Source organism: Crocodylus porosus, unplaced genomic scaffold (assembly GCF_001723895.1).
Source record: "Crocodylus porosus isolate Cpor-Errol unplaced genomic scaffold, CroPor_comp1, whole genome shotgun sequence".
In the NCBI taxonomy this organism is placed as follows: Eukaryota; Metazoa; Chordata; order Crocodylia; family Crocodylidae; genus Crocodylus; species Crocodylus porosus.
Genome location: NW_017728940.1, coordinates 4260144 through 4283347, shown reverse-complemented (window position 1 = coordinate 4283347; position 23204 = coordinate 4260144). Strand labels below are relative to the sequence as shown.

General features: G+C 47.3%; 1 protein-coding gene across 3 annotated transcripts in view; it reads left to right on the top strand.

Moving 5' to 3' along the window:
- The window catches only part of NKAIN1 (Sodium/potassium transporting ATPase interacting 1), a 219365-nt gene that overhangs the window by 150933 nt on the left and 45228 nt on the right, over positions 1-23204 (top strand). For 2 of the 3 annotated variants that reach the window (XM_019548027.1, XM_019548025.1), the window contains 2 exons: positions 17075-17272; positions 20812-20872. In XM_019548027.1, coding sequence (XP_019403572.1) covers positions 17075-17272; positions 20812-20872 — 259 coding nt within the window. The remainder of the gene's footprint in view (positions 1-17074; positions 17273-20811; positions 20873-23204) is intronic. The other variant, XM_019548026.1, reaches the window with a different exon arrangement.

Genomic DNA, 23204 nt, shown 5'->3' with positions numbered 1-23204 from the left:
GTCTCTGGGGCCTGATTGGTGCAGAAAGGGAATCCCAAGTCCTCCAATCATCTTTTGCCCTTTCAAAACCCCTGGGCCAGGTCACTACCAGCCAGCCTGTCACACTGGCAATGAGGATCCTATCAGGACATACCTTCACTTCATTTGTCACCTGTACCAGCACGTAGGCTCCTCACACATGGTTCTGCCAGTGTGACCTTCAGCGTCCCCCACTACTCCCGCCCTGAGCTGCAGCCAGTCACAACTGTTCTGATGGAACAGATTTCCCCTGAAAAATGCAGATTTGGTGAAATTGAAATGTTTTACAGGAACATATCGATCTTGTCAACATTTTCCTGGGAAATCATCAAAACATTTCAGTTCAATAAGGTCAAAATGTTTCATTCCATTGATCATTTTGACTGTTATGTTGTATTAGAATTTATAGTCTGAAAAATCCAAACATTCAAATCCAGATGAAATGTTCTGATCAGGCTGACATGAAATATTTTGGGATCACTTCAATTTGTGAAAAAGTTCAAAGATTAGCATTTTGTCCCAGTTTGGCATGAAACCAAATTCTGAAATCTCAGTGTTCCCATGGGTAGAAATGCCATGTATCACTGAGCTCCATGCAGGCTCTCTGCAGCTGAGACTGGTGGCCTGTTAGGAAGGCAGACAGCTGTCCTAGAGGGGAGTGTGTCTGGTCCCACAGCTTTGTTTGTGCTAATACACACCGCATGCTTATTTCACATTTCTCTTACCCAAAATAATATAGGTTCATGCTCTTTCTGAATAAGTGGGATTTAGAGCCTGACTTTTCTGCTTCTTGGGCAAGTGCCCTAGCCTCTCCTCATAGCACAGGCCTGGTGAGGAGCAATGCCTGTGAGGACTAGCTTCTTCCAAACCCTCTCTCCTTAGTGGGTTTGGAGGACGCTAGTCTTTTCTCACATCACTTTAGACATTGCTTACTTTCTCTGCACGTTTTGGGTATGATAGCTTCTCTGCATGGTGTTCTGGATATTACAACAGTGGGTTTTACCCCTGTTATTGGGGAGGGACCACAGGGCAGAGCCATAGGGCTAGGTCCCTTTAAGTTGAGGACTTTTGAAGTCAGAAGGGGTAAAGAGATGCAGCTGGGGACAAGCAAGTTGTGGACTTTTGAAGTCAGAAGGGGTGAAGAGATGCAGCTGGGGACAAGCTGCAGACCCACCCTTGCTGGAGACTGTGGGCTGGTAGAGGACATCCTGTGCTGGCCAGAGAGGGGGAAGGGTCTGGAGGCATACAAGTTGGTCCCTGGCCACCAGCGGGGAGAGAGGAAAGGCCTGGCACTGGAATAAGGATTGACCACCCTCATAAGGGAGAGGGGAGACAACCCAGAAGCAGCCAGGAGTGCCCAGGGCACACGGGAAATGGACCTAAAGAGGTGTGGGTCACAGTAGCAGTGTTGTTTTTTTTTCCATTGTTACATTTGTGGGCCCAAATGGGGTGAAATGTTATGTACCAGTATGATAATGTCCCTTCACAGTGTTTTAGGTCTGGGGGTCTTGCCTCAGTGGAGTGATATATCCTCATGGTGTATGGACTGATTCGTGGTATAACGGGTGCAACAATTATCTGCTCAATTATTTGTTTGCTGCATTTTTTGTTTTTTCTGACAACAGTTTCTTCTCACAGCTGTTTCCTCACAGTGATCCCCTCCCCTGTTCTGTGAGCTTTTCTCTTTGCAAGTCCTATGCTGTGATTTTTTTCCCCCAACCCTCACCATATTTCAACCTACACAATGTTGCCTTGTTCTAGTTGTTTTCACCTCGGACTGAGGTGACATGGGTGCTCTTGCTGAAGGTGGCACGAGAAGCTGGAATGCATTGTGCACTGACAGCTCTTTTGGTAATACCTGGAGTACCCCAGGATGAGACGATGCCCAGCATATTCCAAAAAGATTCATCTTTGGAGTGAGGGCACAAATGAAGTTCTGGCCCCTGACATGTCAGCACATGGAGAGGGATCCCCAAGATTCCCTGATTACGTATGGGGAGGGGAAGTGTACCATGTTGATGGGGCATGATGGAGCCAGTACCTGTGGCTGCCTCTAAGAAAGCATGCAGTAGAGGGTTGGGAATAGCTGCCTGTCGTACACCTTCCTGGGCTACTGTTGCTTCTTTATCTCTTCAGAACAATGGCAGCTCCCCTTTCCCCGGCCTTCCTTGAAAGGCAGCGGGTGACACCTTCCTTAAATTTAAAGGGATGTGCACATTTAGCGGGGATGGCGAAATCACCCTCTGAAACACCAGCTCCATTTACCCACCAGACAGAGATGGATGGCCCTGCCGGCTTTCCATTTTGTTACTTAGATCCATCACCGTCGCAGGAGGGGCGGGGAGTGCTCGAGGAGGTGAGGGCAAAGGGGTGGGCGGATAGGAAGTGAACGAGACTGAGGCCTGGCCGCAGATTCAAATGAGGAGCACAGGAGTGCTAAATTAATGAGACTGATTAATTGGGAATTTCAGGGCACTCGTTAATCACCCACACACACTCAGCACTGCCTCGGTTTATGGATTGCATAAATTAGACGACACAATTTCATAACCCACGTCCAAGGAGATAAAGCTGCAGCCCTCATGGCTGCTGTCTGCAAGAACACGCCTGCAGCTGTGGTTGGATCAATCCTTGTCACTGCCCAGAAACTTCCTCTAGGCACTTAGCAGTGGGGGAGCCATCCTGGAAGGCTCAGCTCCCTGTCGCTTAGCAAAGCAGCTCTCTGTGCATCTCTGGGACAGGCCCTCTCATTGACTGACATGGGGACATTTCACTCTGCTTTGTCCTGAGTGCATCCAAGAGCTACAGCTGAGGAAGCATCACTTCAGTTGCACACACCAGAGGCAACACAGAACTGGAATTGCGCATAGCTCTGGTCACCGCATTTGGGAGAGATGAATGGAGACTGGAAGAGGTGCAACAAAGGGCTGCAAGGAGGAGCAGGAGAATAGAGAGCCTGTCTTAGTAGAGGAGACTGAACAAACTTGGCTTGTTAACCTAGCAAATGAAGGCTGAGAAGTAGGGCTGTGCAACGCTTCAGATCATGATTTAGATTTGGAGATGATTTGAATGATTCAGAGGCTGAATCTAAGAATCTGAATCAAATTCCTGGAAGCTTTCCGAATTGATTCAGAGCTTCCAAATCACTTCAGAAAAGATTTGGAGCCGATTCGGCCATGCAGTATAATGGGGAATCAATGCAATATCTATAACTTTGTTGTCTTTTGGCTGATGTGGATGAAACTTAAAAGTTTCAAGGTGATAGGTGCTGGGGTTTCTGGGAAACTGCACCTCAAAGTCCTGAAAGCAAAATGCATGTCACATGTGTGTGTGTTAAGCCATAGTGTGGTGAAAACTGCAAGGATGGTAGCCCCTGGTGAGGCCACAAAGCCTGCCAAGTTTCAAGGAGATAGGTGCAGAGGTTTGGGGGAAACTGCACCTCAAGCTGCGGACAAGCAAAACTCGTGACATGGGTGACATTGTATGCGTTAAGGTGCAGCAGGATGAAAACTGCAGGCTTGCTAGCCCCTGCTGAGGCCACAAAGCCTGCCAGCTCTCAAGGAGATCAGTGCAGGGCTTCTGGGGCCCTGCACCTCTAGCTGCTGACAGGCAAAACTCATGACATGGGTGCTTATGCAACTGAGGATGGAGGGCGGGGGGGGAAGCAGGGTCGGGATGGAACTACTGCAGGCCTAGCTCCTAAGCTACTGTGCTACCAGTTACCAATCATTCATGATTCACTCAGGGACCAGCTCAGTACACAGTAGCTAGCTAATGTAATGAGTTAATGAGCAAGGATTAACACCTACAAAACCATGGACTAAGGAGAGGAAAGAATCAGTACAGACAATCAACTGCCCCAAGACAGACACAGACAGTTGCACAAGCATCCATGTCACAAGTTTTATCTGTCAGCAGCTAGGGTGCAGAGTCCCAGAACTCCCCTGCACCAATCTCTTTAACAGCTGGCAGGCTTTGTGGCCTCAGCACGGGCTAGCAGGCCTGCAGTTTTCACCCTGCTGCACCTTAACACACACAGGGTCACCTGTGTCACCAGTTTTGCCTGTTAGCAGCCAGAGGTGTGGCCCCAGAAGCCAGACTGCCCCTGTGCCTATCACCTTGAAACTTGGCAGACTTCATGGCCTCCACAGGGGCTACCATCCCTGCAGTTTTCACCCACTGTGGCTTAACACACGCAACATAAATTTTGCTTTCAAGAATTTGGGGTACAGTTTCTCCCGAACCTCTCCAGCTATCTCCTTGAAACTTGGCAGGCTTCATGATCTCAGCAGAGGCTGCCACCCCTGCAAGTTTCATTGAAATCAGATGAAAAGCAACAAAACTATAGATATTTCATTGATTCCCTATTATACCCAGATCTCCGAAGCAGCTCTGAAGCTTCGGAGCTGATTCAGCTGAATTGAAGTGGGAAACTAATACGGAGCTCTGAATCAGATCACTGGCATCTGAATCAGCCAGATCTGAAGCTGAATCGAATAGCTGCCTATTCGCACAGGCCTACTGAGAAGGATATGATTGTTCTCAATAATTATGTGGTGTGGGGGAGAAGGGATAAGCTCAATCAGAAAGAATGGTTATTTAAGCTAAAGAATAGTGCTGGCATGAGATCAAATATATCTAAACTGGCTGTGAATACTTGTAGGTTGGAAATTAGGTGGAGCTTACTAACCACTGGGGCAGTGAGGTTCTTGACCAGCCTTCCGTAGAGGTAGTGAGAGTAGCAGTCTAATTGCATCTAAGATGTTGCTTGATCGTTTTATGACAGGAGCTACATAACTTGGTTTTCTGTGAAAGCAATGGACTGGACTCAATGCAGGAGATCCCTTGCAGTCCTGTCATTCGTGTTTGCATGAATTGCTAGCTGGGTTCTTCTTGCTGAGGTATCAAGCCTGACTCTTTGTTATCCTGTCCTTTGTGCTGGCATTTTCCTCCATGCAAAGTTAGTGCAAAGCTCATCATGAAACACTGTCAAGTCAGAATGGTCATGTTTTGTACTTGCATTATACTGGTGTAAGTGATGTTTCAAGGCATAGTGCAAGGAAGAACTCGGCTCATTATTAGTGATGATGATGACACAAGACAGGAAAGAGAAAGGGCTGAGCTTGGTATTTCATTTCTCACATTGTACCTATAGTGTTAGCTCTGGGACAGCGTTCACTGGAGCATGGACCCTGCCTATCTTCCATCTGTGACAGATCCTGCATTCACCTGGAAATTGTTGCAAATACAGAAAATATTACCACTTAGACCCTAGATAGCACTGTGAGGCTTTTAGTACCTTCCTGGAAGCACAGTGCTATTCTGATGACTCCCCAGACATCCAGAGCAGAAAGGGCCCATTAGAGCAAATGGAGACAAGAGTATAAAATATCATTAATTAGGGTGTGGCAGAGCCCAAATTGTGCCTGTCCTTTAAGGGCTTAAGCCGGCTGCAGATCAGCCTGCAGGTGGGAGCAGACCCAATCACATGGCACCCAGGAGGCTGCCTGATTTGTGTAGGGCTAGGCAGTCAGGGTATAATACAGGCCCTGAGAGCAGAGCTGGGCAGTTCCAACTGGGGAGCTAAAGGGTAAGCATTTCCTGGTTGGAGATCAGCTGCTCCCAGAACACATGACTATCAGGAGTAGGAACTATGGGGATGGAAGAGGTTCTTGGTCCTGGGGAATGACCTAAAACTACATCCTGCTGGGGAGGATGGTGTGGTGGGGCTGGTATGGCGGGGCAGTCTCCAGGAAATGCTGTGCCTCCCTAGTGAAAGGCAAGTATGGGCTCTGGAAAGCCTCAACTTCTGCTGCCTTGTGGGTGACCCTGTAGTGGGGAAAGGCTAGGGGAGCACACCCTGACAGAAAAGTGCAGGGTCAAGGCCCATAGGAGTCCATAGGGGAATAAGACCCAGAAGCCCCAGTAAAGGGGTGGCATATTGGCCCCAGTGAGGGTACAGAATGAAAGCCAGAGGCTGCGTAGAGTAAGGTTTGCGAAGGGGGGCCTGAAGGACTTTGCATAGGCTGGCAGGAGTAGAGGCCCAGTAGGGGCAGAGAGAGAGAGAGAGTGAGTCCAGTGAGGTCAGAACAGCGGGCCCAGAAGGGGTCCATGAGCTCAGAAAGTAGACCTGTATGAGAGAGGACTAGCTGCCAAGAACCTAACCATAAAACTTCGACTGGTCAATGCTGGGGCCAGGACCAGGATGGTCAAAGGACTTGAGCACCCACCATGAGAGATGGCCAAAGCCAAAGGCTTGGAGTCTCGACTAGCCTAGACGCAAGGCTAGGGCATGTGAGACCAAAGGTCCCAGAAGGGGCCACTGCCAAGAGGGAAAGGGGTCTAGGTGGGGTTGCAGCCCAGTATGAGGGCATAGATTAGGCTCTCTGAGTAGGTGGGATTCAAGTCAGGATCTGAATGTTCAGTCTGGAATATAGTGGGACCCAGTGTGGGTCTAGAGCCATATAGTGATGCCATCTGTGAGGCATGGGACACAGTGTAGGGATGATACAGAGCCATGGATAACACCCTTGGCATCAGAGCAATAAATGGGCAGCCTCCTGCCTATACACAGCTATACTTTAGTTACAACAAAGGCATGGCAGAAGAGTTAGGTGGATGGATTGCCCTAGACAGGTGTGTGGGCCAGTGATTGGACTGGCCTCAAAACAGCCCCATCACATAGGGTTACCATATTTCCAGTTCCAAAAAAGAAGACACCTACTAGGGGGATACCTCACTCCCAACTCATAGCCCCCTGGCCCTGCCAGTGCCCCTCCCTCCCAACCTACAGTCCCTTGTCCCCCACTCCCCCCCCATAGGCTATGCTGGTGCCCCTCAGTCCTAACAGTCCCTGCCCCCACCAGCCCTGCTGGTGCCACTCACTCCCAAACCACAGTCCCCTGCCCCCCAGCCCTGCCAATGACCCTCACTCCCAACTTGCAGCTCCCCTCTCCCCCCAGCCCTGCTAGAGGGGGCCTCCAGCTGCCCCCACCCTGACCAAGCCGGAGCACAGCAACTCCAATTCATGAGGGCAACGGCAGAGCAAGTCCAGCCCTGTCATAGGCTAGAGGGAGGAAGAGGCCTGTGACACCTGCCACCCTGGGCTGGGAATTCCCTTCTGTGCCAGGCAGCCTGACCATGCCCCCACCCCCACAGCAGTGTCCCCATGGGCTGTCCAGCCAGCATGAGCACTGGCCCAGCCATGGAGCTCCCTGCTGCCCTCAAAGGGCCCCACTGCCCATGTCCCCCACTGGAGGGGTAGGCACCTCCCCTGGCCTGCTGCTGCCCCAATGCCTGGGCAGCTTCCCTGTTACCAGATTTTCCTGTCACTTTGGTGTGTACTCATTTATTAGGATTATGTTTCTGGGGTCTCTGTAATTCTGTCAATGTGCTACTTGTGTTACTTGTGTCTCTATATGGAGCTCTATCTCTCCCTTCTGCAAGTCCTCACCCTTAATGAAGCTATCTTGCAGGACTCAGTTTCAATGGGGCTGGGTTCCTCCAGACACCAGATCAGTCAAATGCATAAACACACACACACATTAATGTGACACACCTGACCCAGCTGGGTTGATCAGCATGTATAGACTGACACCCTCATATGCCAGGAATCAGTTCATTAGGGCAACAATAAAATGCAGTCAGACACAAGAACACTGGTGAACAGAATCCCTCTGAATCAGGCTGGGTGTCCAGCTGACATCCTCATGGGCCAGCATTCAGTTCATTACCACATGTCTGAGCCAAACTGGGTCAATCAGCCTCTACAAGTTGATCCCCTTATGTGTCTCAAATTCAGCACGTCCCAAACTTTTGCCCTAACTGTCCTAGTAGTGGTAGCCTTTTGATGAGTGGATCCCACAGTATTTTGGGCTTTACAGGGATCTTTGGCTTAGGTAAAAGAAGAAGCATTGCTACAGAGCAAGTGGTGAAAGGGAAGTAGAGAAGGAAAAATACACCCAGTTACCACCAGTTTGACTATAAAAGTTATTTATTGCTAAGTATATAAAATTTATGATGGTACTAGTAATAATAGCCATGCAAGAAAAAACAAACCAAAAAAAATTACTATATTACCCTGGTTCAATTGAGTATTTGGGGAAACTTAACTCAAGCTTAACTAATAAAAATCAGGTTTAGAAAGCTATGCCTAGAGAGAAAAAGAGGAAGAGAGAGAGAGAAAGATAGAAAGAGGGAGAAAGAAAAAGAGTGTGTGAGAGCTGGGATTTCACCGTTCCAAGGCACTCAGGTGTTTTGTTAACAGGCAAAGTTCCTAGCACAATTGTTGAAGGTTAAACAAGTGACGGAAAGAGATGATCTGTTTATCCCAGTTTCTTGAGAACAACAGTGGATGGTGTCAGAGAGATTTCTCCCTCTTGAAGCATATTTTTTGCTGCTGTACAGCTTTCTTATACCCTTAGTCCAGCCTCTTCAAAGCATTCTTTGAATTATGTAAATCAAGAGGGTCCCATGCCATAACTGAGAGGGAAAATCCTGTTATATAAACAGTTTCAATTTAAATGAATTACCTTTTTTAGTGACAAGGTTTATCTTATTTGGAACATCTCAAGAAACTGATTAACCACCAGGAAAAACATAAAGCTTTAAGGAATAACCAGACACCTAGGAGCTGGCTTGAAATTATTATGACTATAGAAGATATATTGGAAGGGATACTGTATTATTTTTTCTCAGATGGCCTAGCTTTGCTTGCACTGTAAAGTCAGCATCAGTGTTTTGTATTTTACCTGTTGTGAATAAGCTTCAGCTTAGCATGACTTTCAGATCTTACTGTAGTTTTTTAACATACTTAAGGGGATCGACTATAAGGGCTGTGCAAAACGGCACCATTCCATTTTGCCTGGAGTTTCAACAGTTCGACGGAACAGTGTTTCATCTCAAATTCATTTTGAGTCAAAACAGCTGTTCTGTTCTGTTCCCTCAAAACAGAAAGATCGTGCTGTGGTTGGGAGGAAACCCAGCTGGGCTGCTTTCCTGACCCCTGTGCTAGATCATGCTGGGGGCAGGAGGCAACCTACCTGGGCTGCTTCCCCAGTCCTGGCGTGATCTAGCACAGGGTACGGGTAAGCAGCCCAGCTGGGATGCCTTCCATCCCTGATGTGAGGTAGCATGGAGGTCGGGAAGAAGCCCAGCTGGGCTGCCTCTCCACCCGTACCAGATCTTGTGCTGGGGATGGGAAGTCAGCCCAGCTGGACTGACTTTCCATCCCCAGCCTATGGCCAAAACATTTTAACTTTTGAAATGTTTAGACCAGCCTTGTTTTGTTTCAAGGTTTTTGTTTTGTTTCAATTTTGCTGTTTCAGCCTCAAAATTACTCGAAACAGTGTTGAAACAAAACAGCCAGCGAAATTTTGCACAACCCTATTGATTACTTGGAGTGTTCATAAACTTTGTGGGGAGGACTTTCACAAGTGATCCCAGGAAAAGTGTGACAGCATTTGTGGTCAGGGCTCCAACTGGCTGGTTGTTGTGATGAACCCTTAATCATTATTCAGATGTCACCCATGCCCCCTCTGACTCAGTCTTTTGCCTCAGCATTCCCTAACCCGGCAACTGAGTTTTAGTCAACTGAATTTAAATAGGCCTACCATACTGGGATTGGGGAAAGTATGGCCCAAGATGCCTATTAAACTTTTTTTCTGCTTAGTTCTGGTTGGGTGAGGTTGGCGGGGCGGGGGAGGAAAATGTCCTTTGTAAATCTAGCAAGCTGGGTGCCAGGGCTTCCTTGGGAGCACAGAGCTGACAGGTAACATCCCACAGCTCCACCCCTGTCTCCAATCACCCTGCCCCCCCACGCTGCCAGCAGAACAGAGCAAAATCCCAGAAATATGTTCCTATTTCAAAAAACTGCCTGAATAGAAACTGGAGGACTCAGAAAGAGGATATGTCCAGAAAAACTCAGATGTATGGTAGCTCTATCATAAGTCTTGGGGAGAGATAAGTGTGAGTGAAAAGGAAGAAAAGGAGGGCTCAGAGGCAGACACTGTCAGCAGGGTCATGCCCAGCTAGAGCTCAGTGTGAAGCTTGTTTGTGAATATGCACTGCCTCTAATGGCTTAGTTACATGAAGAATAAAGGCAAGTCCTCAGGACCAAAGCAGCAAAGAAAATATGGTCCTGTGCTAAGGGGACTAGCTCAGGAGATTTGGATTTAGTTGCTGCATCTGACTTGGCAACATGATGTATGCAAGTTACTTAACTGTTAGTGTCTCATCTGTAAAAGGGCAAAATGATGCTTCTTCTCTCCCTGTCTATTTAAATTGTAGGCTCTTCAGGGCAGAGACTGCCCCTCATTATGCAGATGCACAGTCCTCAGTACCAGAGAGGCCCTTAGTTGCAACTACAGAACCAACAGTTCCTAATACTGGTAATTACCCAATGTACATGTGCTATTAGAAGCAGGTTGGGGAGTCTAGCTGTTCACATGTTGTTACTGTTCAAAGCTCTCTGTACCTCCCAGGTCTCTGGTAGGACTGATAAGCCAGTCAGCATCCTAGAGAACTGAAAATCATTGTTGTAAATTATTTTTTTATTGCTGTAATGGATTTGAAAAATCAGCAAAAATTCCTTCTTTTCATCAGAGACATCACCCCCCATCAGAGACCAGCCAGGAGTGGGGAAAATAACCTAATGCAAATATATGGGCAGCTTCTAGATGCACTGAAATAGAGCTCTGCTTTTCTATCCAGCTTCTCAGATTAGCTGCCCCTGCCCTCAGGTCTGATCCAGTCCCATGGAAGGCAGTCAGAGCCTTTCATTTGACTTTAGTGGGAGCTGGACTAAGCCCTTAATCTGACCTTGTCCCCAGTCCTTCTGTGATGATTCAGCTGCACTATCCAGTGGCAGGGAGCTGTATTAGAGAGGATTGCTGTCTTGCTTCTGCACTTTACTTGGCTGAGCAGGAGCCAAAGAGCATGGCACCAGGGGAGTCAGGATGTCTGGGTCCTCTTAAGTAGCTGGTGTGTGAAGTGTAGCTGTGAAGCATGGGCACAAATGAAGTGAAGCTTCCTGCGGAGCCCCCTGCACCTCCCTCCATAAGCTCAGAGCTCTGCAAAGTTCAGGAGATCTCCAGCCCAAACACTTTGCCAAAGGTAAAACCTCAGGAAAGTCTGACCCAAATCTCTCAGGAACCCACAGTGCACAGATCAGTGCACTGGAAGTGGGTGGTTCTTATTCAAATATGGGGAATGCTGAGAAATTGAAAAGTGAATCAACTATTTGAAAGGAAGAAGCTGCCTGGCCAAGATGCAAACAGCCTTAACTCTGACCTCAAATAGATGCAAACCTCTGAGACTCCTGGTTTCAAAGACAGTCTTGAGATCCTTACTCTTCATCAGTTTGTTTGGGCCACAGAAAAGGAGGCAATTCACAAATGTCTGACCAGGCACATTGCTCAGACAGGAGGTGATGATTCCTCCAACATCAGGAGAACTCCCACTGATGCCTGAAATGCCACACTAACTCGCCTCCTACGCACACACTGCTTCCCCGGCTAGGAGGTGAAATGATAGCACTTACATGAAGAGAGCAAAACCTAATGTAGTGATGAAGCATCACACTTAGCGGTGGAGACATGTCGGTGTGGAACCAATTATAAGACCAATATTGTGTGATACACATTTTTGACATTTCCCATACCAGCTGTGCAAGTGCATTATCTCCTCCTAATTTAAGGTAGAACTACAGTCTGCAAATCCTTATGTGCAAAAATTGGCAAAGAGAAAATGGGATGGTGGTGATGGCTTGTATATATTACATGTCCTTAGCCACAGGATGTGGATTTCTAAAGGGTGACTTCCCAAGGGTATTTTTTAATAGATTTGGTTGTCCCTTTTATAATAATATACCCAGAAGCCTTGGCAATGCTTTTTTTCTTCCTCTGCTTGTTTTTGAACCTTAGAAATATGACGATTGCCCCGGCTTTGCAGAACAACTCTTTTGGAGGTCATGGAGATATGGATTCTGGGGTCACCACTTTTAACAAAGATATTTCTCCTAAGAGTTTCTGAATTGTTTGAAATTAATGTATTAACGACAGTGACAAAAGTTTTAAATAGATTAGAAAAAAAAATCACTTATTATTTTATCAGATTTGTCTTCCCTGGTACTTCTGTCATAGGTCTACTAGTACTCCAATTGTCCATCGGCTCTAACAGCAGACACAGGGGCAACAAGATGTAAGGAAGCAATAAAGGACATGATCCTTATTGTGTTTTCTGTACAGGTCAGCTTTAAAGCTCTTTTAAACATCATAATTTACATCGTGTATTATGCAGGGAACAAAGAAGGGAAGTAGTGAGGTGAGCGTCAATCCTGGGGCAGAGTTAAGGTTATTTGGGAGACTCACTCCAAGTATTTCCACCTGAAAAACAGGAGAGGAGGCTGTATTGTGAGGAGTAAGTTGGAAGGATTGTGGAGCTAGCTCTAGCTCTAGGAGCCTGATTTTCTTCTGCTTTGTACTTTGTGCTGTCATTTACATCAGTGCAAAGCAGGTGTAAAACACTTCCCCATGAAAATGGTAGCACTTTGTTCTGCTCTAAGTAATTACGCAAGTTGTGGGGCAATGGAGAATTAGACCCTAGGAGCTCATAAAGCAGAAAAAGAGCAGAGCAAAGCAAAAACACATATTGTTGCAAATATGCAGTGCTGGTACTCTTTGCATGAAAGCCCACAGCAGTTGCAGCAATGAATCTCATCAAAAATGTTACGATAACATTAAATTATTAATAAAAGTTTGTGGTGTTAAAATTAATAGCAGCACTGAGACCTGCAAACTGTCATTCAGAATAAGCAGGGGAATCTTGTGTTGCACTAATAAGTAATAAGTGTCTAGAGATTATGGCTTCCTCTGTTCCCCACCCTGCCACTAGTGTGTACCTGCTAGAGGTGCTAAAGGAGGGGGTGTTACTCCTCAGTTTTGGCAGTTGTTCAGTGAATAGTGAAAATATGCCATCAGGAGGAGTTTTGTTGTTGTTGAAGTTTTTACAATCAAGGATTTTGATAAATATGTCTTAGAAGTTAGGGCCTGACGTGTCTCTGCAGTTTTTCCACATCAAGTGTGCACACCACTCAGACCCTGCAGACTGCCGTAGAAGTGCTGGGGAGCATCAGGAAGCCCACATGCTGGCCTGTACCTGCAGACCAAATGCTGTGAACAGTTCTTTGAAACTTTCCTAAATTTCCTGGGTTGCAAAATGGAGCTTTTTGTTAATGAACCATTATTTCTCTGAAATTTCTGGTACTTCCACTTTGGCTTGGGCTGGTGATCTTCCTGGCTCTCTTATCACAGCCTTGGTCTGCGTGCATCTCATCCCTGTCAGTTGTGGCTGAAGCTGTGGGTGCCAAAGCCAAGTCTGGAAACACTTCCCTTATGCTGAGTTTCCATGTTAGACCCAAACTGACTGCTCCATCTCCAGCCCCCATCAGGGAGCCCATCTGAACAGTGCTTAAGAAATGGAAAACAGACTCCTGAGCCTAGTAGCCCTAGGGCTACCAGACTACTATGGGCAAAGCCCACCAGTTTCCATAGCCAGCAGTACACAAGGAAGCAATGCGAGCAGCCTCACATCCAGCCTGAGTGGCCATGTAGCCAGGGATGATCCTGTCTTGAGCAGGGGGCTAGACTGGGTGACCTTGTGAGACCCCTTACAGCCCTACTTTCCTATGATCCTGCACCTGGGAACTCAGAGCAGGGTTTGAACCCACAGCTCAGGAGTGTGTGTTGAGGTGACCCACAGATGTCCCTTCAAGCACCCTGCCACTGCCTGATAATGAGACATCCCATGAACCTCCAGAGGCAATAAACCTTCAGCTATCCAGTGAAGCAGTAGAGTCTCCTTCACTGGAGGCTTTCAAGAAGAGGCTGGACAGGCATCTGCTGGCCTTGGTTGAGAAACAGTGGATCCTGTCATTCACTGTCCAAGGTGTTGGGCTTGATGACCCTCAAGGATCCTTCCAACACTGTGCTTAACAGTTTGGGTGTCAAAGTGCTTGGTGCTGGTATGTGGAAAATGTAGCCTGTTTTAGCTCAGAGACTTATTTAGCTTATTTTATACCCAAATCCCTGTCCTGACCAATTTCTTCTCACTATATGCATAAAAGGGAATGTACCAAGTAAGAAGGAAACTGATCTTATGAGATGCAGTCTGGAGCGTCAAACTGATGTTATTGCAGTAACCCAAAGCAGGGGTTCACTGCGGTAACAGTTGTGCCTTCATGTATGGAGAGACCCAGATCCTCTGCCCCACTAAAGGGCTCTCAGTTTTGAACAGAGAGGAGGTAGGAGGGGAAACCCAGCAAATAGGTATAAAATAAGCTACTTAAATATGGCTCCAAATTCCTGTCCCCACCCCCTGAGGTGGGTGGAAAGGTGATGTGTGCATGGCAGGAGGGAGAGCTGGGCTGCCCACACAGCAAGAGAGGGACTGGGTTGCTCATGCTGCACCCATGCTGCAAAAGACTTAGGCTGTGCAAACAGCCAGCAGATCTGTGCAGCTCACGTTGAACACAGGACGAGCAAGTTTATTTTACAGGTGATTTGACTTTATTGGAAGAAGTGTTCAGGGCCCATTGTAAGTCTGGGAATGACATCAGGAGGTCGTCTAGTCCAACCCCCTGCTCAAGGCAGGATCACCTCTGTCCAAATCATCCTAGACTGTATTTGTTTAACCTCTTCTTAAACTTCACAGCCACCTAGCACCATGCCCAAAACCTGGGGGAAAAAAAGCTTAACTTACCACAGGTAAAGCTGGATGAAGGCACTGCCAATGTCCCACTACTACAGACAAAAGCAGCTGGTAAACAGCTGTAGTTTGCCCTACAAGCTCCATCTGACATCACTACCTGTGGATATTTGTTCTCCAAGCATTGCTGCCTGGGAAGTTGTGCCATGTCTTCTCTGAAGTTGTCAGTGCCCATGTCAGCTAGACCTGACCAAACCCAAAATTGGGTTTTCATTGAAAAAGTTTGGGCCCAAACACCAGCAAGGTTTGGTTCCTTTGGGCCCAAACACCAACATTTTCAGTTAAAAAATATTAACTTTTTAGGTTGAAACTTGAAAAGGCTATCTATTTTTTGTCAAATAGATATAACAAATATGGATTTTTCCCCCCCGCAAAAAATCAGTTTTGATGAAATCCATTTTTTTTTTCACCAAAGGAAGCAAAGACCTGTTGTCTGCCTCTGCTGCCAAATGCCCTGGCACCGGATTCTGAAGTGCAGTCACCGCCCCTTATTCTTGGTGCTCATGGCAGTGTTTACAGGCATCTGGGACTTGAAATGAAGCTGGGGGTGTCAAGAGATGCACACTGCATTAAAGGGACTTCTTGCTCATACAACTATCCATCCTGCCACTCCTTGTGCCCTTAAGGCCTGGAAACCTCTCTACTTCTATAGCAGGGCCAGAGGGAAACCTTCCTACAGGTTTCAAATGTGAGCATTTGCTCTAGCACCATCCAAAGGCACAGCGGCTGCAGAAGAGGCTAAATCTCTCTATTGAATAATCTATCCTGCTGTTTTGCAAGCAGGGGTATCTGTATTGATTGTGCCGTGCTTTCGTCTGGTCACTCCTGGAAGGGAGCCCAAAACCCCATACTGCTACCTCTATTAAATTTCAGCTTAGCATCTTGCAAGTCTGCTATCAGGAAGGTGCAGGCGCTGGGCAAGGAGGATTAGAGCAGCATCTTATCCTTCCCCCAGTGACAGCCGGAAGCCATGTCTTGCAAGGGGAGGCCTGCTGCCTACCAAGCAGAGATCTAAAAGCTCAGGGAGATCAAACATGGAGAGCCCCAAAGCATGTTAATGGGCTTACCAGGAGGAGATAGCCAGGAGTACAGCCCTGGCGGGCTTCCGTTGTGCATGGTGGGTGTCAATCAGCTTATCTCTCTGATAGGACTGCCTAGCATGATACAGCCAAGCTGGGGAGAAGGCACCACCTCTGCCCCTCAGAGCCAAGTACCAGGCCTGGCCAGGCACTCACCTGGGACATTAGTGCTGAGTGCTTCCTGAGAGGTGCTTCACTCTCCATGACATCAGGGTGTTGGGGGTCCTGGGGGCCTCCTAAAATCATACTCTGACTCTTTAAGTTCTGCGTTCGTATGACTTATACCTGAGGTGCTTCCAGCACTGAGCAAGCCTTTCAACACCTGGGCATGCGGGTACTGCTTGTTCAAGTGATCTAGAGCTGGGGAGGGGCCTTGATAATGTCTAACCTGTGGCAAATTTTAAAGCGACAGGTTCTGACAATAGCATAATCAAAGAGGGACAAGCAGAGCACCAGCGCCTGCATGCTGGCTTAGCGGGGAGTGCCAAAATAACTGCCCCCACTGCCAGCCAGTGACACAGCTGCCCTGTTACACCTCTGGGTCTCCTGGTCCCTGCCTAACCACCCAGCTACTGAGCTAAACGTGAGAGGGCAGTCCCTCAGTCATGGGGCTTTGCCTGGTAGAGATGCACATCCAAAGATGCGTGCATGGAGCCGCATTCCTGCTCAGCTAGCTCAGTAGATGTGTGGAGGCTCACCCATGCACACTGCCCTGGGAGTAGGATCACAACCTGTGTGGAACTGCCCAAAATAGCAGATACATGGCTGGGTAACTGCCTTGCCTGGGTCACTGACTGGCTACTGCCTGAGCTAAAGGACCCACCTCCAGCAATTAAGCCTGGGCAGGCTCATCAGCTTCTGCATGCACCACTAGCAAGGCACAGGGAGCTGCAGCAAATGGGATGTAGGTTGACTAATAAACCCAACACAGTTTCAGTTTTAGCTCCTCTCACCAATCTGATCTCAAAACAGGTTCATAATTTTGTCAAGGACTCTCCAGTCAGGAAGTGATGCCAGGGAGCAAATGGCCTCATTGCCTGTTCCAAGCACCTGCAGCTCCGCCGGACTTCACAGGGTGCTCCCTACCTCTGAAGCTTTGTGGGTTTGCTTTGGGCATGATATCCCAGGAGGCAAGAAAAACTTCTACTGGGGAATAGTCCCTATTGAGAGCAACCACCTAACTCTGCTTGCCTTCCCCTGTTCCTTTGTTGTAGGACCGAGACTTCATCATGACCTTCAATACCTCGCTGCACCGTTCATGGTGGATGGAGAATGGGCCCGGCTGTCTGGTGACACCAGTAATGAACTCAAACTTGGCCCCAGAGGACCATCACGTCATCACAGTCACTGGCTGCCTGCTTGATTACCAATACATAGAGGTAGTGAGCAGCGCCATGCAGATATTCCTGGCGGTAAGGGGAGCCAGCACTCGATCTTGTCTTCTTCTGCAGTGGTTCTTGAGGGCGTTGGAATGAAGGTAGCAGGGACACAGGCCTGAGTTTCCTGTCTCTTGCATAAGGTTGCTCCACTGGCATTATTGCTGACCTCCAGTGAAAAAAAATTGGGCCTCCAGGGCACAAATCCAAAGTAACCACAGTAGACTAAGTAGGCCCAATACTTCATATTGCAAAATTCAGAAAAAGAGCTGAATCCGACCTTCCCCAAATGTCAGTGGAGGCATCTTTTCTCCCAAGAGCTGATGCTGTCTTCCTGTTTCCAGCCTGGCTATGTGCTCCTAAGGGGGCTGTAATTCTTTTCCAGCTGGCACGTCTACACATGCGGCGGACTGCACAGTTGTTACTATGCAGTCATTTAGTACTTGCTTAAGCAAGTATTAAATGGCTGCACAGTCCCAACACCACTTGGCTATTTTTAGAAGCTACTGCCCAGTAGCCTTGGCATCATGGTTCGTGCCTGGCCACGCTACATAGCCGTACCTCGTCACTGCGGTGGTATAGCATATCATGTAGACACACCCAGTGAGTTAACTAATAAACCTAACACAGTTTCAGCTTCAGTTCCTCTCACCAAACTGATCTCAAAACAGGTTCATAACTTGGAACAATATACTTGGAATTACTCGAAGACACAGATACACACACATTTTTAATCCTTTTGCAGATTTTTTTGAAAATGTTTTTGCAGAAAAAAAAGAGAAAATGTCTCCATTTTCACCCAGCTGAAACATGTCTTTCAAGGGCACACTGGAGCTTTCTATACTTTGAAGTCTGTGTCATGGGCAAAAAACACTTGAAGATCTGAAATGCTTTTGAGCCATTAGAACTTGTGATGTCTTTTCAATTTATTCATGGTATCAAACACCCTGGCCTTGAGCTCTTGGGACTGTGATAGTCTCTTGGAGGAGCAGGAGAGGAGGGGGTAGCAAGTGGTGCTGGTCTTTTGGAAACACTAAAAGAGCAATCCTGGAAATTATCATCATAGTATCTTAAATTTGTTTTCAGCCCCTAGTTAGAAAGTGTAATGAATAATAATAAGGGGAAGGAATTTATTTAAAAACACAATGAAATTTACCCTTATAGAAAAGGTCAGCACAAAGCATATCCCCTGCTTAATTCTCTCCACGCACTGACTCTCACCTTTCATGGTAATGGAGCCACGAGGATTAAGCTGAATTCGTGTATAAAACAGCAACTTGATGACTTCCCTTTGGTTCAAATTGTAAAATTAGTGGATGAAGGCATGTAGCAAAGGTGCTAATATATCGGGGTGAGCCAAGCTGGCATATTTCAGCTGGTGACTTCCCAGTGTGTTATCACACATTTACGCCTCAATACTACACATGAGATGTTTATAATCTAATGTGTCATATCAGCTCATCTCTGGGCTGGTGGTACTGGAGGTGTGAACAGCTCAGAGGAACAGAGCAGATGGACCCGGTGCCCAAAATCCCCCTGGAAATGTGATATTTTGTGCCTGTGGAATGTTGACTTAAAACTCAGAGCGTTTGCAATGTGAGCCAATAAAAGATCCAGGTGACACATTCCCAATGCAGTTGGGATCAAGGGCGCTGCTCTTATCTCTCCGTCTGGCAACTTCCTGCTACAGACGGTGCTAGTGAGTTGTCAAAAGGCAAAAAGTTACCAGAAGTTTAAGCAGTTGTGAACATGTCACTGCCTGGACTGGAAACAGAAATAATTGCCTTGAATAAGAGCAACAAGATCCCTTCTCGGAGATGTCTGAGGGGAGAGATGTGGGATAACGCTTTTAGTGTCTGTTTTGGGTTGTGCACACACAGCCTTTCCCACCAGTCAAGATAATCACCACCTAATGCTGCCAACACAGTGACCGACTTTTAAAAGAGAGGTTATATGTTTTAAGCACTGATTAAAGACACTGTCCTAAAAACAGAGGAGGTAGAAGAAGCTAGGAGATGCACCAGCCCAGGACCCCTGGGTTACCAAGCAGCCATTACCCAGAGTGAATTTGGGCTTGTTCCTAACAGCCAGTCTAGATAACGTTTCCTCACCTTGGCAGTGATTGTGTTGGATTTAGGTACAGCCAGGACATGGAGATAGTGAGAGGGAGGGAGGTGGGGTGTAGGTAGGGCTTCCTTGACACTGGCCTCCTCAGTTTTGTGTGCCTGTGGTAATAGGATTGGGGGCTTCAATGGCAGGCTGGCTGTCATGCTGGATCACATGGCTATCTTCTAATTCATCCCCCAAACAGCCCTGGGACTGAAGCCCATTTCATGGGATGGCCTTTGTGTCCCATAGGCAACAATGGCATCTTCTGTGTCATTGCCAAATGGCCTTCCACTCTCAAACCACTCCCAGCAGAATCAGCCACAACAGCCCAAAGCACCCCAGCTGTATCAGGGTGAGAGAGGGAGCAAGTGGGGACCTGTTAGCATGGGGTGGCACAGCCCTCACATTGAAGGGAGGGGTTGAAAAAGCCCTTGCTTCCATCAGTTTCATGCAGCTGCAGGTATTTCTCTTGGAGCAGCTCCTGGGGGCTTAGTCCTGGTCTCCAGCACACACCTCCCACTTAGAGCTGGCTAGGATATTTCCACTGAAACTCACTCCTGCATTCACCAAGGCAAGTTCATGGAGCCCCTGACCCCACAAGCAATCAACCATACACGCCTCCATTGGGTCCGTTCCCACAGTAAGTGTAGGATCAGCCCGTACCATGAGTCTCCCTGAGCTTCATACAGTTTAGTTTTAAGTGATCAGATAAAGGGACTGCCTGCAGATAGCTGCATGAAAAGGCACATGGAGGAATGGATTCCAGCCATGTTTCCCACTTCAGGCTTCACGGACCACACATCGGGGATGTGAAGTACCGAAGGGACTGAACTAGACCCAACAGAGCATTGTCAGCTTGTGAGAGCCAAGTGCTGTCGCTGACCTTTCCGATTGACTTCCAAGAGCCATTTTTGGCATGACCTGGTGACATGTCCCTCTCAGTAAAGCGATGAAGCCTTGCTGAAGGACACAAGGTTCATCTCAGATTGGTTTCTGGACATCTAACCAGAGTGCAGGAATAATGCTACAGGGTCACCTACCCTGATCAGGATTGAAAGAGGCAGCAAAGGGTAAAAATCACGGTATACAGAGAGACCACACAAGGCCTAAGCACCATTCAGCATTCACCCAACACTCAGCACAAGGGGCACTGTTCTCAGTCACTCTCTTCCACCACCATAATGCCAATAATAAGCTGGGCTGTAGCTGATAGGGTTAAGAGTGCAAAGATGTGGGCTGTAAGACCCCGGTCTTTACAATGAGAATGTTGCCCAGAAATTTACCAATGAATCTGCAATCTTCTAAATCTGTTCACAGGGAGCATGTGTGCAGGATAAGGACACTAAATGCCCCGGATAAATGATTTGTGCTGGAGAGCCTGCCTGGCTCTGACCCTTGCTATCTCCTTGGTTTCACATTTCTTGCTTTCCAAATAATCTGCTTTTCTCTCTGTTTTTGTTTTGAAGCTCTTCGGATTTGTCTACGCCTGCTATGTCAGCAAAGTGTTTATGGAGGAAGAAGACAGCTGTAAGTGCTTTTGCTATTAGTCACAGAGGGTGAGCGGGAGCATTGCAAAATAATCAGGGATAATGTGTTACATGGGTGTGCATGGCCACTGTGCAATGCAGCAAGTGTCAGGGCTAATGAGAGGGAAATGCAGCATGAGCCTCTTCTCTCTGGTTTCCAGGTTGAAGGAGGTGCTAGGACCAAGGCTGAGACCTAATCCATCACAGAACCAAGGCCTGCTTCCTTGCCTGACATCCTTCTCGAGCCCCAAGTCGAGACCTCTCATTTTGAATAATGCCCTGTCACAGGGTGTCTGAGAAATAGAAGAAGAAGATGAGATGGGTCCAGCCCCCTCTCTGCCTGATCAGCCTCCCTCCAGTCAGTTCAGGTGACAGGAGAAGCAGGAAGCGAGACCCAGAACAATGCAGGGAACAGGGAAGGTCTGCAGTAGGAGCAGGGGGGAAAACCCCATCATTAAGGGCCAAATCCTATTGTACTTTGCACACCCAAATGGCAGTTTTCCAAGTGACATCTGTGGTAGTTATGCACTGTTTGCAATTCTGCTGTCCCTGAGCATGAGCTGGATTCGGTCATGGCATCAGTGCTTCCCTGGCATATGAGAAGCCCCCGACATGGCCACCCACTAAGGAACTTATGAGTTCTGTTTTGGGGGCATGTAAATGCTCAGCCAGGTTTGGGCCTTGCAGGCCAGACACTGCACATACACAGATTTGGAAGGTAGCCCTTGCCCCACCAAGTGTACAAATCTGAAGCACAAGGCAGCCAGACATACAAAATAAAAGTACAGGTCTAGTTAATGACAGTGCAGTTTCTGCTGTGCACAGAAACACTCTTCCTTCTCCTCCAAGCCACAGACCTTTCCCCTCCCCAGCATTCACAGTGGTCCAGATTTCACAAAGACCGGTTGAGAGGGAGACAGCACAGTCCATTGATATGCACGGGGGTCTCAGAGCCCAAGTGTCTATTCTGGCCTCTATGTCAGGCGGGCTGTGTGATCTTGTGCTGCTCCTATTGTGCTGTGGGCTTTGTGGGCTTTAAGTCATGTAGAAGCCTTGTTTGCTGGCCCTTTACACAGGGAAAACTTCCCCCATTCTAGCCCCTATCCCCAAGCATCAGTCAGTGCTGTACTTGTTAATTTTAAAAGGAAATACAATGGGAAGTTGATGTGACAATCAAGTGCTTTGACTAACTTCCCACACTGGCTCTGCCTCTAATGAAGAGGCTGAATAATACTCAATGGTTATTGCTACACAATAAGATCATTGGCAACATTAACCATGGCATTAGATTCCAATCCAACTCCCATTAGAGTCCAAAGGAGTCTTTCCATTTATTTCAATGAGCTCTTGGATCAGGACCCCATTGAGGGACTGCACAAGCCCAAAGTAGTTTTCTGCATAAGTGTCCCTGTCCTTTAGCTCACACAACCCCTTCCAACATTCTGTGGCAGATTTTCAGGCCCAGAGTTGACAGATGGCTAAATTAAGTGGTGGCCCATCAGTGCAATAGTATGGACGTTTAATTCACTGCCTTTTTAAAGCACAGTGCTATGATGTATGGTGCTGCAAAGTGCCACATAAAATATCAATATAGGATGATAAATAGTGACTGCAGACTTGGAACTTCCAGCATATTTTTGTCTATAGCAGGATCAATGTTTATGCACCTGTTCGTTTAAGAGCCTTCCACTATAAATCTGAACTGCTTCCTTTTATGGGGGGAAGTGGCTTTGCTGATGGCTTCTGATCTGGAGTGGAAGCGAGGGACATTTAGATTTCAGGAGTATTTGTTCAGCGGTAGCATCTTCTTTGCATTCTGGGCACTATCATCTCCTAATAAAAATACAGAGAAATATCAGACTGAGAGGTTCCAACTAAACTAAAGCATTCTTCCCCTGTCCAGCATCTGGGTTCCAGGGTTGAACTATGAGATGACGTGATGCTGAAAAGCCCTTTACACTATGCAGCTAAGGGCACTGTTGCACTGGCTAACTCCTAGATACAACCCAGTTGAGTCCCAACACAACAGAAGAGTGGAGACACGCTCTCTGGAAGAACATGGCTAAACAAAAAAAGCCAAGTATCAGTATCATGGTTGTGCTATCTCCAGGAAGCCACAACTTCAGAGTCCTTTTGGAGGCTGTATGCTTGAACAGCTCAGCTGTAGGTCACCAGGACCCCCACCCTTTAGGGCTTTGTAGGATCAGAATCATGTGACAGCCATTAGTCAAATTGCTTAATGCACCTCCGGAAAGTGCTCAGGTATTATAATGGTGAGGATTATGTAAGAGTAGAAAAGAACTAACACCTTTAACCTCACCCAGAAATCTACG